The sequence below is a fragment of the Tenrec ecaudatus genome, chromosome 7 (assembly GCF_050624435.1).
Source record: "Tenrec ecaudatus isolate mTenEca1 chromosome 7, mTenEca1.hap1, whole genome shotgun sequence".
Taxonomy (NCBI): Eukaryota; Metazoa; Chordata; class Mammalia; order Afrosoricida; family Tenrecidae; genus Tenrec; species Tenrec ecaudatus.
The window spans coordinates 70692484-70711047 of NC_134536.1; the positions used below are offsets into that span (position 1 = coordinate 70692484).

General features: G+C 36.4%; 1 protein-coding gene across 2 annotated transcripts in view; it reads right to left on the reverse strand.

Moving 5' to 3' along the window:
* Positions 1-18564, reverse strand: part of GRIK2 (glutamate ionotropic receptor kainate type subunit 2) — a 754817-nt gene that overhangs the window by 20073 nt on the left and 716180 nt on the right. For both annotated transcript variants that reach the window (XM_075554727.1, XM_075554725.1), the window contains exon 15: positions 15788-16013. In XM_075554727.1, coding sequence (XP_075410842.1) covers positions 15788-16013 — 226 coding nt within the window. The remainder of the gene's footprint in view (positions 1-15787; positions 16014-18564) is intronic.

The following is an 18564-nucleotide window of genomic DNA, read 5'->3' on the forward strand; positions in this document are numbered from 1 at the left end:
TTACCAGTTATATGCTCATAAGTAGACAGCTGATAGCATTGAGTAGTTGACTAAGAATAGCTAAGGCAGCACACTGTAAGATTGCTTCTCAGCAAGATGTGCATTTTACCAAACGAACTCCCAGTTTTACTAGCAACTATGGCATACAAGGTATAACTAGAATGTGAATTACCAAATACCTAAGGGGGAGGCAAGGAGTCATAAACGAATGAACAAACTTAGGCCAAAATCTCGAAAGTCTGCACAATCTACAACAGGCCGGCTTTCATAAAACCCTGTGGGAATTTAACCTAAGTTGATCCGATAATTTCATGCTTAATGAAATATTTCTTCTAAAAGAGTTGAGATTCTTAAAAAGAAAATGATTGAAGAACAAATTAAAACATAAAGAACAATTAAGCAACAGCAGGGAGTAGTAATAAATCCCTTCTGCAAAGTAAACCAAACATTTCTGAAGCATGGATCTGTAGTACAGACCATTCATTTTTCACTTAGGACCAATGACTTTTGTCTATTTTTGCTCTCAGTAAGGCTTTCATTAATTATTTAAACATATTTCCATATTGACAATAAAACACTGCTCTGATGTAAAATACTATTTTTACAGTTTGGCAATAGAGCAGAATTGCCCATAGTGCTCCTGGGCAGGACACAGTGAAAGCCCTTTCGTCCTATCAAGCACCTGGTGGATTTAAACCCTCAACCATTTGCTTCACAGCAAAGCACTTTAACCACTCTGTCACCAGGATGCCATAAGGATTGCCTTAGATAACAATATTCTTTACTGTTTTCATATCATTTCTTTCTGTAAAAATATGTTGCTGTATGTTGGACCTGTTTGCTTGCCGTATATTTACATGTTAATTTTTCTGGTATTTACACATTATAACACCACACTTTATCAACTTACATTTTCATTTACACCTTTCCTTCTATCATTCTATTTACTTCATAAAACATCATGTCATAAGAATTAAGATCATACGACCTTTCTAGAAACACATCTTCACATCTGAATTTCAAGTCCCAAAGCAAGATAATTTAAGGGGAAAGTTTTATTAAAACATATTTACATACAAGAATTGGCATTATGAGGGGGAACTCTTTGTGAAATTTACACAGCTTTTGTTCTATTTGATAGAATTCAAATTCTTTAAACATTTTGTTAAACTAATGAACGGGTACTATTTTCTTTAATTCTGATAAATCCTCCCCAGCTTTTAGTTTCCCCCAAGGTTTTCAGCTTTTTCATTTTTATATTTCTTAATTCTATTGATCTGCTGCTTATAGCGCATGCTTTGCAAAATGCAGTTAAATAAGAGCCTGGTACTCATTATTACCTTTGGGGCCCAGAAGATATTTCCACACGATAGACTACTAACAATTTCAGGTTTTCTAATTTTTTCATTAATCTAAGATATTATGCAGTTTCTGAAATATACTGCTTATATAATTTTGGTGATTACTCATATTCTATAAATGTATTACTTTCCTGGACTTCTCTCAAAAAAGTAAATGGTGCCTTGAATGTCCTTTTTCTTTGAGAGACGTTTTGCCTGATACATGTTTTAAAACATATTTGTACAACTCACTTGATTTTCCTTAAATGTGGGTTAAAAGCAGACTATCTTCCAGGGGTAAATAATCACTCAATATTTACTTTAATCCGTTTAGTACAATTCTCACAAAATAGTAACCATTTATTTTCTGAAATTCTTATTAAAATGAATAGAGTAAAATCCATAAACATTTACATTTCACACTTCTAGTATTGGGTACCTAGAAGTAGCTGGGGTAGCAAATGATTTCATAAATTGTTCTACATGCTTGTATCCATAGATATTGGCCTTTGTAGGTACAATTGTCTTTATAATCAGATAAAGATCTGTCAGCACAAAAGGACTGAAGGCATTTGCTATAGATATCAACTATTGTTCTTAGAGGATAGTGCTGTTGCCAACATCACTGTTTACAAAAGAACTCTCTGTAGCATTCATTTTTGGAAGACACAACTCCATAACATAGCCTACTGGATGTAAGCAAGCATTCATTAAATAGTTACTGAAATCACATTAAGTACGCACAGAGGTATCCTGTGCTGAGCTGAGATGAAGTACTAACCAAAAATCAACCTCACTTCCATCAAGTCAATTCTGACTCATGGCAATCCTATAAGACAAGGCAGAGCTGTCCCTGTGGGAGTCCCAGACTGTCCCTCTGTTGAAGTAGAATGCTTCCTCTTTCCCTGAGGAGCTGCTGGTGGTTTCCAATGGCTAACCTTGAGGTTAGCAATTCAACACCCAACCTACTGTGCCAGGAGAGTTCCTTAGATGAAATGCTCAGAGTCCAGAGTGTATGATCAATATATTCCAAGAAATTTGGAATCAAGATACAGTTCTGGTAGAACTATTCCTTAGATATAGAAGGGTTTTCTAGTCTCAGGAGTCTTCCTCTCTCATTATTTGTATTTATGAAGCACTAATGCAGATTTTATGTTTTACATTAAAAATTTTGTCCTTATGTCTCCAGTTCTATGTTTATTTGATCAGTAATTCTATTATTAAATGTTTTGGCAACATTTTGCCTATAAAATTTGTCATAATTATTAATAAAATAATTGATTTGTGTGATTATTCAATAAAGGCAATGTTATGAAATCGTGTCTCCCACAAATCTATGCTGAACTGTTTACTCCTATACTTGTGCATGTGATCCTTTGAAAATTGGGCTTTACTTTTGTTATGTTAATGAGATCTATCCAAAGTAATGTGAGTCCTAAACCTAATCTCTTCTTAGTGCTGTCTCATTAAGAATAACATGAAGAAGAAAAAAAAAAGAATAACATGAAGAAGAAGAAGAAGAGAGAATAGACACTGAAGAAGAAAAGTATGGCCTGACAGAGCAGCAAAGGAATGCCAAGAAATGTAGTGCCACCAGAAACCAGGAAACAGCCAGGGAGGCATGTAACTCAGTCAAAATCTTGATTTGAACTTCTGGCTGAAACACTGCGAGCAAATATCATTTTCCTTTCTTTACAATAATCAGCTTTGTGATATAGTATTACAGAATTAGCCAACTAAGATTAGCTCCAAGTCCATGGAGATACGAATTATGTCTGCTTTGTTTATATATATTTATATATATATAAGTTATATAAAACATATGTTCATATATAGCACAATATTTTCTGAACGAATGCATGTACAGATAAATTTATACATTTAATAATTGGTTTTATATGCTTGAAACTATATATTGTCATTTTATACATGCAAAAGTAACTAGTAATTTTAAATCTTTTCAATGAAGCAACTGTTATAAACAGTAAGGGAAAGTATCAAGGAGTCCCCGCAGAGTCCAAATGATTCCATTATTGACTGCTAACCGAGCTGGTGCTTTGCATCCAGCCAGAGGCAGGCCATGGAAGACAAACCCAGCAATCTACTTCTGAAAACTCACATCCTCCTGAAGGAGTGCTTTCACACTGCACACATGTGGTTTGCCTCCATGGAAATTGTCTGAATAGCAGCTAGCAATAGTACATCGCGCCTGATTGTCTTTATGGCAGCCGCTTAAAACTGGCTGTGGTGTTACTGTCACCATTGTTAGCATTTGCTTTCGAAAGTAGCTAGACGTCTATGATTTCATTGGCATTTAGGGAATTCATCCATAAAAGACTAGACATATCTTCTCTGAAACTGAATCTATAAATGCAAACATCTGAATCGTGGAATGGTGAATGTGCCACCAAAGTGAGCCACCCTCCAGGATGCTGTGGCTGGTGTAGGTCCTCTCAGGAACCTTGTTGCTTAAATGTCCACAGTGGTGTTCTAAATTGATGCCGTATTTTCCAAAATGAATGACATGGCCCCTGGGACAGTACAGGGGGGCTGCAAAAGTAGATACTAACACTTCCCCTAGATGATGGATTATACTAAAAGCCTTTAATTTCCAAGTTGGCACAGAGTCATCTTTGTTTATTTTTCTGTCCTCTGATAGGAGGGTGGTAGGCCAAATACGTTTGGTAACCTGTGTGCTATAGGATAAACTCTTCATGACTATATATACCGTATAATCCATTTCTTTATGAAACCGCAAATACCTTTCTAATTGCATTAACACATCTTGACACCTAACATGCCAGTCATGAACCAGGGCATTTCCCACTGCTTATAGTGTTATCTGATTTTCCTCTAATTGTTTGTTTGCATTTCCTTATCTGCAGATAAACTTCTACTTCCCTTTCCCTATCTTGACACAAATTCCCTTGGCTGCCACAGGAACACCCAGGCTCCTTTGGCTGGCTTTCCTATCAGAGCACTTTGTTATTCTGTAGGACAACATCCTGCATCCCTAGGGGTCATGCATTTCATTGTTCCCCTCTGCACCCTGTGCTAAGTGTGCTGAGGGCAAGGTCTGAGTCTCTTTCCCTTGAATGCCACAGTCCCTCCACAAAGGACGAAATGCTAAGCACAGACAATCTATTCTCGCGATACAATGGCGCCCAGTCTAGGTAACGAATATATTAAATTGGAACCCTGCTCACTTAGAGTTGGCACTGCCGCCAAACACACACATTGACACAATGTTACAAATGTCAGAACCCAAGAGTCCTCTTTCCTCTTTCTACATACAGCTTTGGCCTTGAAGAGCTTGTGTCTGAAAGGAAAATGATAGTCATGGTATCTCAAATCCAAACAATTTGCCTGTCTGCAAGCATCTAAGATTATGAAGGCAGATGTTTCCATGAGAGGGAAGCCTGGGTCACACATTGGTCTGCTATGATATGGTCAACAGACACGTCTCTGGGGTAGAAAGGTCAGGTTCTCTTCTGTAAAGATTTAATCTCTGAAACCAAAAGGGGTAGATTTGTCCTATAGGATTGGTCTGAGTCAGAATCCACTCAATGGCAGTGAGTTTGGATTGGAAATATATATCAATAATTAAAAAAAATAAATTCATGTTATAATGTATATGTTTTAGCCAGTTGCCTTTCATTCAAATATTGAGTATACGCTCACATATGTAGAAAAGAAAAAGGTCGAATATTATCATACATAACAGAAGAGCAAACAATTTTTCCTGGTCCTGACATATTTTATAGAGACTAGTTCCAAGTGGGTACTGAGGTAGATTTCTTGTCATATTTCTGCTTGGGGACTTAAAGTCTACAATTCTGCCGCTGTGTATGAAAACAGGAGTAAAGGCCGCGCCTTCCTCACAATCTGGGTGTCTACATGTATGCCGTCATTTGAATAGCAGTAGAAATGAAAATGTTAGCAAAGTTTTCCTTACTATGTTGTGTTTGTTTCACATTCAATATGAAACCTTACTGACGGGATCAGAAAATTTAGAACTTTAAAAAGGAAACCATTCTTTAGTTGTTAATTAATTTAGCTGACAATTCCTTATAATTATCAAGAACTTTAAAACTCATGCAGAGGGTGATTTTCCAAGCAAATGTACTATGTATATTTGAAATTACATTTCAATTCTTCCTTGCAATTTGACCTGTTGCGGACCTTACTGAAATTCCGTCTCTCAGAGCAGACCCTTGTTGAGGTACACTATGTAACTTTTCCTATTTTTGTGTACAATGTCTTTCCAAACATCTTTATTTAAATTGTACATTCATTATTTTACAGAGCCAATGAGCTTGAAGACTGATAGCATGTTTGCTTATGAACCAAATGTGAAGGAAATGGCCATATCTTAGAAATGGCGATTTTAACATAGCCTGGATTCTGCTTACCAACTACTCCAGGACGACTTGAAGAAATAACAAATAACTCGTTTAAGTAATCTTTGAAATCAGAAATTGACTTATCTTCACAAAGTAGATATTAGTTTCCTTCTTTCCCCAAAATGATGTTTACTTAACTAAAAAATATTCAATGGTAAAATCCCAATTACATTCTGTAGTAATGCATTTCTAATTAGTTATCAATGGGCCATTATCCTAACTCTCGCTTACCTATAATAAATTCAATAATTCTTGTACATAACTTTTTGAAAAACTACAGAGATTCAAAGGCCATTAATAGATACTTTCTATTATTACAATATATTTCTTCCAGATATTTTAAATATTTTTATTATGTAACTGCTCTGAGTAACATACCCTAAAAATTATAAAATTATACGTTTAAACCTACCACAACTCTGGGGAAGTGAAGCTGATTATTAATAGCTCTTATATTCATTTTTCTATAATTCCTATAAAATGGTTGGGTACAACCATGCAAATAATGTGCCCAGAATCCTAAGTCAGGTTTGGTCAGTTTGCCATTCCTCAGGTATGACAGTCTACTCAGAAGCAGGAACAGAGATCCCCAAGGTTGTCAAGTAAGAGGAGCCACCAGTGAATGACTAACGGAATCCCTATTTGAAGGGCCGGAGGCAGCAGAAGTACCAAGACCAGGGAGCCACACCAAGACCAGGAGGCAGTGAGATCGATGGCCAGGCTTCCAAGCACGTAAGAAAACAAGATCAAGGTCAAGGGAACATGTGGCTTGAAAGGCTAAGGCTCAGAGAGATACATGGCTGCTGGCTGAGAAAAAGTGTTTATGTAGAAAAGAAACTAACTTTTTTTATCCATACTTGTGCAGCAATGGATTATTGGACACTGCAGAGAAATATAGAGTACCATGGGAAGAATGGTTGGCAATTGGCTTTGGACTGGTGTAGACTGGATTCTCATTCTCCCTGCTGAATCTGCAGGATGCCATACAGGGACCCATGCCTTTTCTTCAAGAGCCTAACATATACTAAGTCTCAGCGAGGCTAAGGATTTTGACTTAGGAAACCAAGATGGCAGTAAGATTTACCCATAAAATAACTAACTAAAGTGTCACATCCTCTGTGTAGCATGTTGACAAGATACCTATCACATAGCAACAAAGAATGTAATTCACTATCACTAGGCATTTATTGCTTATACGCTTCACTCCTGCTTACGCTTTTACTTTCTTTGTGTGTGTGTGTGTTTGTTGTTTATTGCCTCCAACAAGCCTGATTCACTGATCTCACTCACTACGCTACACACAAAGATGACTGGACAGAACCGTTTATCATTTACCAATTTGAAATATAATTTACATTCATGTTTAAACGATAAGCAATTACACTAAATTTGTTAGGTGGCCCAATGTTTTGCATATTTATAAGAAATAACTCTGTTTTTAGGTGAATCATGCACTCGTGTATTTCTTGTACACCGTTTGGCCAGTACCTGCAAAGAAGGCTATTCACACTGATGCTTGGAAGTCATCAAATTCCTTCTGGAGGCTTCCTGGGGTCTAACACGCAGAGTCGAGTGGTGATGACTACAGAGTCTATAGCTTTCTGAGACTCTCATCTATTTTCAGTGACATGAAATCTAGGCAGGGACCAAGTGTATATATTCTTATAACTTTACTTTTTGAGAAAATAATTCACATTCCAAAAATTACTATGTCTAGATTTATCCTTGCAAAATTACTTCACCAATGTTAAAAATTACCGTACTTTTGCAATGAAAAAATAGAATGCATTTTAATGGAAGATTTGACCTACAGAAAGATGAATAATTTGCATCAATTTTTGTGCATTATGTTCAACTAATGAAGACAAATGTATTCATCCATTTCACTAAAGCTGAACACTGAAGGCCGATGATTTTATGCATCTCTAATGATGAACATTACAGTACTTATTATATGATGAATTGGGGATGCTAGAAATGGATGGTGAGAAAAACAGGGAAAATTATGCTTCTTACACTCCCTTCTATTTTTATTAACACTGGCATCTGTTTTCAACAAACAGCATGCCTTCCCTGATACTGCTTCTACATCTTTTACTTCATCAAATAAAGATTAATACAGAAACATACTCAGTGAATTTCATATGTGAAAACAGAAGTTAAAGGGAGAAAATCCACGGTTTACAAGTCAAAATGCCACCTATGTACCAACAAAAGCCATAATGCCACCCATGCTATCGTTTCTAATTTTATATGGATCATGTGTAAGGGCATTATAATGAGATAAAATTTACATAGGATAATTGCTACTTCATACAAATTAATATCTAGTATATTAGTTTGTAAAAGTAACCTTAAAATTTAATTAAAAAATTGAAATACCCTCTAATATTTTTATCCAAATTAATAAAATCATAAAAATAAAATCTGCACATACTTTTTGTGAGAGGTAAAATCATGTATAAATTTAATTTAATTAGAAATAGAGTTAAATTATTTATGTCATTTTTACTTATTTTATTACAGACTTCATGGCTAGCACATATCTCTGTAATTCTATGACTATGATTAATTTGGGTTTCCTCACAGAAGGAACTATTCACTGACTCTTAGAAACTTACAATTAATAGTTAATACCAAAAGCAAAATGGAAACCAATCAAGATTACATTCCAGCACCACCAACAATGCAGATGGACATGGGCACAATCTCCTTCCTTTGCTTCTCAGCTGTCTCATACAAGATGCAAGTCACAAACATTATGAGGAAGCTAATAAACATAGGGTGCATGCCGTGGGTTCTTTGCTAAAAATAGCAATAATTTTCATTAGACCTTCTAGTCAGTATACAATATTTCTACCAAATTGAACCCAGGTAGCAAAATATTACCAACTGGCCCTACTGGCTCTTTTCTGGACCGCTGAGTGGGCCTCCTCCTGAAGTGCAGCCGGCCTGCACCATTCCAGAGAGAGCACAAAGAAGGCTTTCAGCACGGGAGCCAGAGAGACGCAGTGCCCTCAAAAGCACTATTAAGTAAAACCCTCTCTGCTAGGATCGATAGATGATCCACTGCGGTGAATGAGATGCCAGGCTGCACCTACTCACACATGTTATACATTCCTTAATGAAATCTTGTCTAATTTGCTTGTTTTGATTTTACTCCACTCAGACGTTGGCTTTTAGTTTAGTTTTCATTTGTCTTTTAGTTTGTTTGCATGTTCTTTTGAATGGGTAAGAATTTCAGTTGATTTATTATGGGTAAAAACACCTACAACTTCACCTGCCTACCCTCCTGTAAATGCCGCATTCCAATAACATGCTGCAGTCAGGAAAACATGAACGTGACTTAATGTCACCCTAACTTAATTAAACCAGCTTATGCTTATTTAGCATTTACCTTCACCTCATTGTTGATTGCTCCACTAAGATATTTTTGTGTAAACAGAGCTTTCCTAATTAAATAGCTTCTCTCGGAGTCATTCAGCAATCTTACTGCTTACTGGGGGCAGTAATCATCATGCTGGGTGATGAGTGGTGATGGCAGGGTCCTGGATGAATCACACAGGGGGAGGTGTGACAGACAAAGAAAAGGGTACACGTTGTTTGAAGGGAAAAATATCTATGTTGTACTGTCTTCAACTCTGACTTCCCACTGTCTAAGACTCCTAGTAGTTTCTGTGTTAATATTCCGCCTGGGACCACATACGCCTTCATGTCAATATCCGAAAGCCTGGGCCAAGAATAACAAAGAAAAGGTAGCTCTTCCTTCAGATCACACAATATTAAAATCCTGGTTATTTCTGGAATTGATATGAACTTTCCAAACCTAAATAAATGTATTTATTTAACTCCTAAGAAAAGTGCATGTGTCTCCAATATATTTTTTACACCAAATAAATTCTCTTTTTCTCCTTCTCCATTTTCTTATTCCTCTTCTTTGTCTCCTTCTTCTTTTTGCTTTATGATTAAGCAATGTTTAAACTAATGAACCATGTAATATAAAGAATATTCTAAAAGATTAGGCAAAGATAAAGAAGCCTGGTTGTGTTGTGGTCACGTGTTGGGCTGCTGGTCACAAGGTCAGGAGTTTGAAACCACCAGTTGCTGTCGGTGAGAAAGATGGCTTTCTGTTCTGTAAAGAGTTACAGTCTCAGAAATTGACTGGGGGCAGTTCTATCTGGTCAGATAGGATTGCAATGGGTCAGCACGGACTCTATAGTAGTGAGATTTTGAGTTTTTAAGCAAAGATGGCAAAAAAAGGCAAATGCTTGTTAAGTCTTTTGGATATGTAGACTATGATGCTGGATAATAGTCCATGGAAAATCAGAATCTCATTAAATACTAGAGTTTTATTTCATACTGTTTATTAAATAAACACGTATTTTATGAGTAAAGAGATATAATCCATGATGCTATTTTCTGTCCAAAACCCCAGTCAAATTCACTCTTATAAAGTTAATTATGACTCATAGGCATTCTATAGAATTATATGTAACTGCCCCCATAGGGTTTCTAATCTATGAATCACTGAAGATGGTTTGGTTAGTCGCTGAATGCTTTATAATTCGACCACACGAGATATTGTAGCCCTAGATGGGTATAAAATAGCAAATCATAACACACTGTTTTAAACCGTTCTCCTTGGTAGTAAACGTTGTGAGGGAAGGGGTGAAATACCCCTTTCCAGATCACCCTTTGAAAATATTCCCTGAGGAATTGAAGATCTCTCATAAGGCACTGAGTCTGAAAATATTTAAATGTATGCTAATTTGAGAGTAAATAAGATCTTTTTCAAAGTTAAAAAAGTAATGTCACCAAAATGAACAAAACATAGGAATATATTTATCTGGGTAAGAGACAGAGCATGTTACCATACCAGCAGGTGAGTGAGTGGAGTAATGATACTTTGAAACTACAGCTCTGTGTTCAAATTTATCTACTTCAGATTTAGGTTAAAACAAAATGTGCAAACTTCATTAAATATCTTATTTTAATTGCAAAGAGACATTTTAAAAACTTAAATTCACCCTACTGGTAGTAGAAATCAAAAAGAATATGCTTCCTAGCCTAAAGTATTTGCCATGTGAAATTATTCTATTTATTATCCTATCCTATCAATCTCCTACTGAATTTTGTCAAGATGTAGACAGACTCTAGGTTACAGTTATGACCTAGTACTATTATGCCAAGCTTGTAACTGGAATTTGCAGGTGAGTCAGAACAGGCGCATAAGGTTCTTATTTAGCCTTTGTTCAGTAAGTACATAGGGTCCCGACCTCATTTGGCCTACCACCTCTTTCCAGGAAAAACTAAATTACTCAGTGAGCTTCCAACCTAAACATTTTGTACTAGCACCATAACCCTAAATAAAGGGAGGTATCTCCTTTTATCGCTCCCCTAGATCACTTCAGGGGTAGTAGCATCCTTTGCGAAACTGCTTTAGTGCAAAAAAGGTCCAAAGCTTTGTCATTTCATTAAAAGCTACCAGGACAGCAAGTGAACATGATTATGATGAAGAATTTCCTGGGAGTCGGAATGGGTTCAATTCTTTCAAAGTGGGCAAGTTTACATAATATTAAGGGAAGGCCTGTAATTTCATATTAAAATTCTAGGAATTGAAAAAGTTATGAATCTATCATTTGTATTCACACTGTTATACTACCATAATCTGAAATATATAATTTAAATGAACTTGTATACATTTCTTCTGAATTGACCTTATTAATATCCTGTGACTATTTTCACAATAGTTCAGATTTCTTAAGAAGATAAAAAGCTAATCTGGTCAACTAAGTGTTAAATTGATAAAGGGAGAGGAGCCCTACACCCTAAACCTTATAGTTTTCAGTGGGTTTAGCTCTATCATCTTCTCAGTAAGACAAGACTAAAATCCAACATCTTAGGCAGTATTTAAAAATGCTTCATAAATATACATAATTAATATATATTCATTTTTCATTTTCCTTAATGAAGTATGTCAATATATTTCAGCTATCAGGATCAAGAATAAGGAAGGAACGATAAAAAAGTTCACTGTGTCTCAAAACTATTTAGCAGCTGACAAAAAGATGAAAAGATGTTTAAAATCATTAGTCATTAGAGAGAGGCAAATCAAAACTACAGTGAGATTATCTCACCACAGCTAAAATGGCAATGCTTTTTTATAAAAGGAAAGAAACAGAAAACAATAAAGGCTTGTGAGGATATAAGGAGATTAGAATCCTTACTCACTGCTGATTGGATTATAAAATTGTATAACCACTGTGAGAGATAGTAGGCACTTCTACAAAAAGTTACAAATAGGAATATATTATGAGCCAGCAATTCCATTTCTAGTTATATATTTAGAGATCTAATAAAAGAGACAGGAGTAGACATCTGCATGTCTATGTTCACTGAAGCACTTTTCACAATAGTCAAAACAAAAAACAATCTCCATGCTCATGTGTCCATCAAAAGATGAATGGATGAATAAAATGTGGTGCTGGCATATTGTACACCACAACAGAATGATGAGTCCTTGGAATATCTAATCATGTGGAAGACCTGGAGAACATTATAATGAATGAATAATTCAGTCACCAGAGGGCAATTATTGTATGATCTCACTTTTACGAAAAGATAAAAAATAGTGTATATATAGAGAGAGATAAATGTTGATTAGTGCATACCACGGGTGGGAGTGGCAGAATCGCTCTCTAGACAGAGATTCCTGGGCATTTTTAGGAAAAGGAAGAGTAACCCCACATGTAAGTGCAGTGTGCACAGCTTGACTGAGATAAGTGGCATCACTAAGGTGTGCACAAGGAAACAGCATGCAGTAGTCGTATGGCATGTATAGTTCTACCTCAGCTAAAATGACTAAAGGAGTGGGCATGTGCGTAGGCATGCATTTATTTATGAAGGGTTAGCTATAGCTATGCGAGTGTATGTGTGCGCAAATAGGTGGATCTATATATACACATGTGTGTATGTATGTATGCATATATTCAAAGATAGAGTAAAGTATATAGATGGCATAGTTATGAAAAATTCTTAGAAAGCAAAACCCTTCATCAATTGGTTTTGTGGCCTCCTAGGTAAATTGGCATCATTTAATCCATAAGGTTTAGTGCCTGGGGTCTTTAAAGTTGTAAGCATCCATCCACAATACAGCTATCGGCTTCTATATATCTGAGGGGAGCCAGAGGCAACGAAGGAAACCCAGCTCAAATACACTAGTTTGCAGGTGCACTTAATAGTCTACAAAACCCCACCCTTTTCCAACCCGAGACCAGAAATTGATAGTGCCAGGCTGCTACTACCGACCATTCTTAGAAGAGCCACAATGTATGGATTATGACGGAAGGCAATAAATATAAAGAACAGAACTTTACCTTCTGCAAAAGTCACACTTATTGGACTTGTTGAGACTAGAGGATTCCCTGATGTTACCTGTTTATAGTAATAATAATTTCGATTCACAAAATAAAGAATATCAACCATTACCTGTAAAAATGTCAATAGGAGGCCAAATGGTCTCTCACACACACACAGAGGGGACCCTAAAAAACAGAATTTCACTGAACGGACTGGCGAGCATTGAGCAACTTGCTCAGAGTTTGGGTTCTTTCTGGTCACAGTGAATTTTTTTCATAAACGTAGTGTCACTCGAACTTCGGTTTTTAAGAGAACCCTGTGCAGCCTTGAGATTTTGTTTCCTGCTCAGGGAAATGTCACAGAAACTGTGGTGACGTTGGACACAGCGTACAGAGGCAAGGCTATGGGAAAAACTTGAGTGTAGGTGTGGTTTTCTCATTTCAAAAAAGGTGAAATGTCGATTGATGACAAGTCTCATTCTGGACACTCATCAACTTCCAGAACAGATAAACATGTCTTCTCGTAGGGCATTTTAAGTTTGTTCCACCAGGTCAGACTGTTAGTCAAGCTTTCCATTTAGAGCCGTGGTTCTCATTTCATCACTATAATTTTGCAACTGTTATGAATCAGATGACCCCTGTGAAAAGGTCGTTCAACCCCCAAAGGAGTCGTGACCCACAGGTTGAGAACCGCTGATTTAGTGGTTCTGAAAATATTATGTAACAGTGTGCAACAAAAAGGGACTGATTTATGGCAGATAGGGAACTGGTTTTGCCACCGCAAAGATGAACCTGATCACACAGCCATCTGAGCGCTGCCAGTTTTGGGCAAAACAACAGCATGCCTCTCTTGCCCTGTGAACCTTACTCACCTGACTTTGCACCGTAAACTTCTTTTTGTTGCCACAAATGAAGAGGAAGATGGAAGGATAGTAAAGAGGTGAAGAATAAAATGAGGGAGGTACTGTCAGCTATCCAAACATAAGTTTGAAAATTGTTTGCAGAAATGGAATCGCAAATTGGACAAATTCACTTAATGTAATGGAGAGTTCTTTGAAGATGATGAGGTTGCTTTGTAAAAAGTGTTTAAATACTTAGCTTTGGGGAAAATATGCTGTTTTGGGGGGGAATATCCCCTCCCTTATATGAGATGTGGTTGACGTATAGCCAATCCAGAAAAATCAGAACAAACATGAACTTGTAAAACGTGAGAGTAGAAGAATGGTAACAAGATTGGGATAAAATATGAGTCAGTGCTGCAACGGAAGGTTCTGACGAGGTGCAGTGAGCTCGTGGAGCGAGCCCTTCCTGGTGAGCCTGATGTGGAAGAATGGTTTGTACCACAGGTGCGGAGGGCATCAAAGGGTATGGTCAGCTGCCACCTTTGAGGCGGTTTCAGTGGATATGACTGCCAGTCCTGAGATTTAGCTGCCTGCAATGTGCACCCTGTCCTTGTTTTATAAAAGGGAAATTATGTGTCTTCAAGGACTTGAAAACTGTCATTTTTTTCCCATTCTAGTTTTCATTCTGGTTCACCCACATTTTTCAAATCAGGTCCTTTACAGTCTCTTTCTTGTCCACCATGACTGAACCAGGAAGAAATGGCTTAAATTCATAGAAAAAAAGACAGGAAAACTAGTATCATGGATGGAGAATTATAAGAAAGGAAATAATGAGAATATTTATCTATGCCATGTTACAAAAGTAGCCAATCCCACTGAACAATTTGTGGAGAAATTGAACAGCAACCTAATTTGCCACAAAACATCCACCAAAAAGACACAAAAAACATTATTTTAAAAATGTATCATTTTCTTATTTAAATAAACTAGAATAGAGTTTCCTTAATGAATCAACAGCATCTTTTCTTCCCATGATTTCCATCATTTGAAATACCTAAATTAGTCTAAAAGTGTGTATAAAATATTGTTTTGCAAATAAACACACACAATCACTTAAGTATAAGGTTTTGTATTAGGTAAATGTTGACGTATTTTGGAAAATTTGAAATTATGAGTTATATTATATAACTGATAATAATCATTTAAATCTTTTTTGTATCCTCCAAATTCCTCATATTCTTCATAAATCTTGCTCAATTCTTACTATACTTATAAACTTACACAAGTCTATTACATTCAATATCAAATAAAATCATGCTTTCCTGGTTCTAAAAGTGATGATTTTCCTTGCATAAATCTTAATACATTAGAATTTACAAATATAGTACTCCCTTGTTCAGCAAGTAAGAGGCAAGGACCCAAGGAGTACAGGAACCATTGTACCAAAAAACACACCCAAACCAAAAACAAAGCCAGCAGTGCCAACAGGATGAGGACACGTTTCTGGGAAGGCAGGGCAGCAGAGGCTGGTAGGGATATAAGTTTTAGTAATCATTCTTTTTAAAAATAACCGTGAAATTGCATGTTTGCTAATGTTTTCCCAAATTAAACTATAGGATGGTGGGATCCTAGACATTTTCAGAATTACAAATCAAATGTCCCTTTTTCTTAGCTATTTAGAGGCAGACTCCAAATAATTTCCCCCTTTTTAAGACGGTAAGAGGCAGTATTCTCCTGCATGTTGTGAAGCAAGGTTTGTAAAGTCACATGGTTGCCCTACATTCCTCTGACCGCAAGTGACACGGTGAACCGCGCGCACGCGGCTGCCACGTAACGTAACGTACCCATGGGAGTGCCGACGCCGTACCCTTTGGAGTCGATCAGGCCGCCGATCTGCGTGAGGTTACAGTTGCGCTGCGTGACGAACTCGATGGTCGTGGACTCCATGAGGAAAGCGTAGTCGGAGGTGAGCACGCGCTGGATGCCTTCTTCGTTACTTTTGACGAGCACGGACTGCCTCCTGCTGCTCATGAAAGCCCACATTTTGTCATACGTGGAGATTTTTGATTTCTGGAGAAAACAAAGTGCATTTCGATCACCAGAAGCTCCCACATTACAGAGACAGAATTGATTACGTAGCCCTTACAAATCAAAGTCTGCCTCCTAAGGAGGGATTGAAAGCCATTTGTCAACATACAGGGAATCACAGAGGGTTAGTTAACAAATACTTATAACACTTATTAACATTCAAACTACATAACTTTTAAATTATAGAACATTATAAACAGAAGTGAAAAAAGAGCAAGGTTATTAAGAAAGGTTTGTTGCACGTGTATCTCACTTGAGTCCCACCTGTGTATACATTTATCCTCCAACATTATTATTACATTTGGGGGAAATGGATCCTGGCATAGATCGACCTTGTAATACTGAGAGAGGTTTCCCCCCTCTCCACTATGGTTGACCATAAGACAGAAGTCACATTAACCCAAGGATACACATTTAACCCAAGGATACACAACAGTGTAAATGGAAGTTTTAAGGGGGGGGTGTTTACAAATAAGGATGTTTCCAATAAAAATAATTATATTTCCCGAGACATTCTGATCACCACAGAGTTTATTTGACACGTCACGGGATATCAGATATTTATCACTCAGGAATACGAACTAAAGATTCCCAGACCAGTCAAATGAAAGGTTTTCTTTTTCTTTCTGTTTTTTTCTCCCCTAGCTGAAAACTCTGTAGAGTCTTGTAGGATCTCACTGGTAAAGGAAATGAGATTTGCTAGAAAGTGCTAATAAAATGTAAATATCAAAATGTTAGCATCTCTGTATCTGAGAAACACCTCTTCATGTTTAAGTCTTATACATATATTAAAAACAATGTTGAACAAGGAGGATATACATTATCCTGTTATGAAAAATCAAATTATTTTCAAGCAAAGAGAAAACATAAACCCTTTCTCCAGTTTTGGCATTTTTTTTCTCTTTACACATGTTCATAGTCATAAATATATTAGCAGTATTTCCATTAAAAGCCAGGTGCACAATGTTACTGAGGAAATTTCTGGCATTAATTTAATAGTAAAATTGGAGGAAGATGCTAACATTTAATTGAAAAAAATATATATCTAAAAGTCCTTTTTAAAAAAATGAGCATAATATCAGAACTAAAAGAGCAGAAACGCAAACCTTTGCCCTCCTATGTAACATTATGACAGACTAATTTTTAATGTTGTATTTAAATAACAGATAAGAAAAAATGCACCTAGAATAAAATTGGCAGGCTTATAAGTTTGAGCAACTCGGTGTCATGCCACTGCTTTCAAATAAAAAACTCAAGTCTTACAGAGAAGGTAAGACCAAGCAGTAGTTAAGGTTATGATGTAAATCATATTAGATTTTGTATAGACTTATTTCCCTGTACAAATCAGTAACATAATAAGGATAACTGAAGTATATTGCTTAAATTCAAAAGATTATTCCTTCTAATATTTTGGATCAACTGTGGCTGAAACCTAAAAATAAAAGGAAATTAGAGCTCTTGGATTTTATATGAAGAACTAAACTTGGACCATTTATTACTTAGTGATAACATGAGTATTGGTAGACACAACCGCCTAAATGATATTACCCTGAAATTTGTGTAATAAAAAAAGCTCACTTATTATTTGACCATTAAAATAGTAACATCTTTAATCATTAGAAGTGGGCAACCTCAGAGGCCCAAACCAAGCAGGTCGTTAAGAAAGTGTATTAAAATTTAGTTTTATCTGCATTGACCATAAAATTACCTAAATTACTTGCTTTGCTTCAGTTCTAAGTACACAACTGTTCCATATTGCTTTACTTATGTGATGTTCACCTCAGAATAACATATTTCATATATTAATAAAAGTCATTATAAAGAAATCTTCAGCATCTTATCGCACAGAGGTACAACATATAGGTTACAATAATGCTACTCATTTATCTTATTGAAATCTTTCTTTTCTGCTCCTTCCTTAGTTTTAAGTGGTAATTTCTCATTCAGATGACCCAATTTTATTACAAAAAATAATTACTGCATCCACTGTAAACAATCGGTTGCTATTCCTTCAATTCTTTTCAATATTCAATTTTGTAGAGAAAAGTCATAATCTTCTTAGGTAGGAATATGCATCGATCCTACTTTTTTAAAAATATGAAAGCATTTTGATCATTTATGGGGGGATAACAAGTATATTTCATCTATTCTGGATGGAATTCAAAAGACATTAATGGAAGAAAAAATAAACGGATTTTCAAATCTGTTGTATTATAAAACCAATTCCTGTTATGATTAAAACTTAAGCATTTCTAACAAGTCGTCCTGGTGGGCTAAGCAGTAAGCTGCTCTCTGCAAGGTGAGCAGTTCACAGCCAAGAGTCATTCCACGGAGAAAGATGAGCCTTCCTATTCCCACAGAGGGCTGGAGACTCAGAAACCTATGAGGGCAGTGTACCCAGTCCTACAGGGTCGCTCTGAGCTGCAGTTGACTGGATTGCAGTGACATTAGAACAAGAGAAAAAGGGAACAACTCTCCAGAACAACACGTCCAAACAAACAAACAAAATTGGATTTCGACTCCCATAACATGT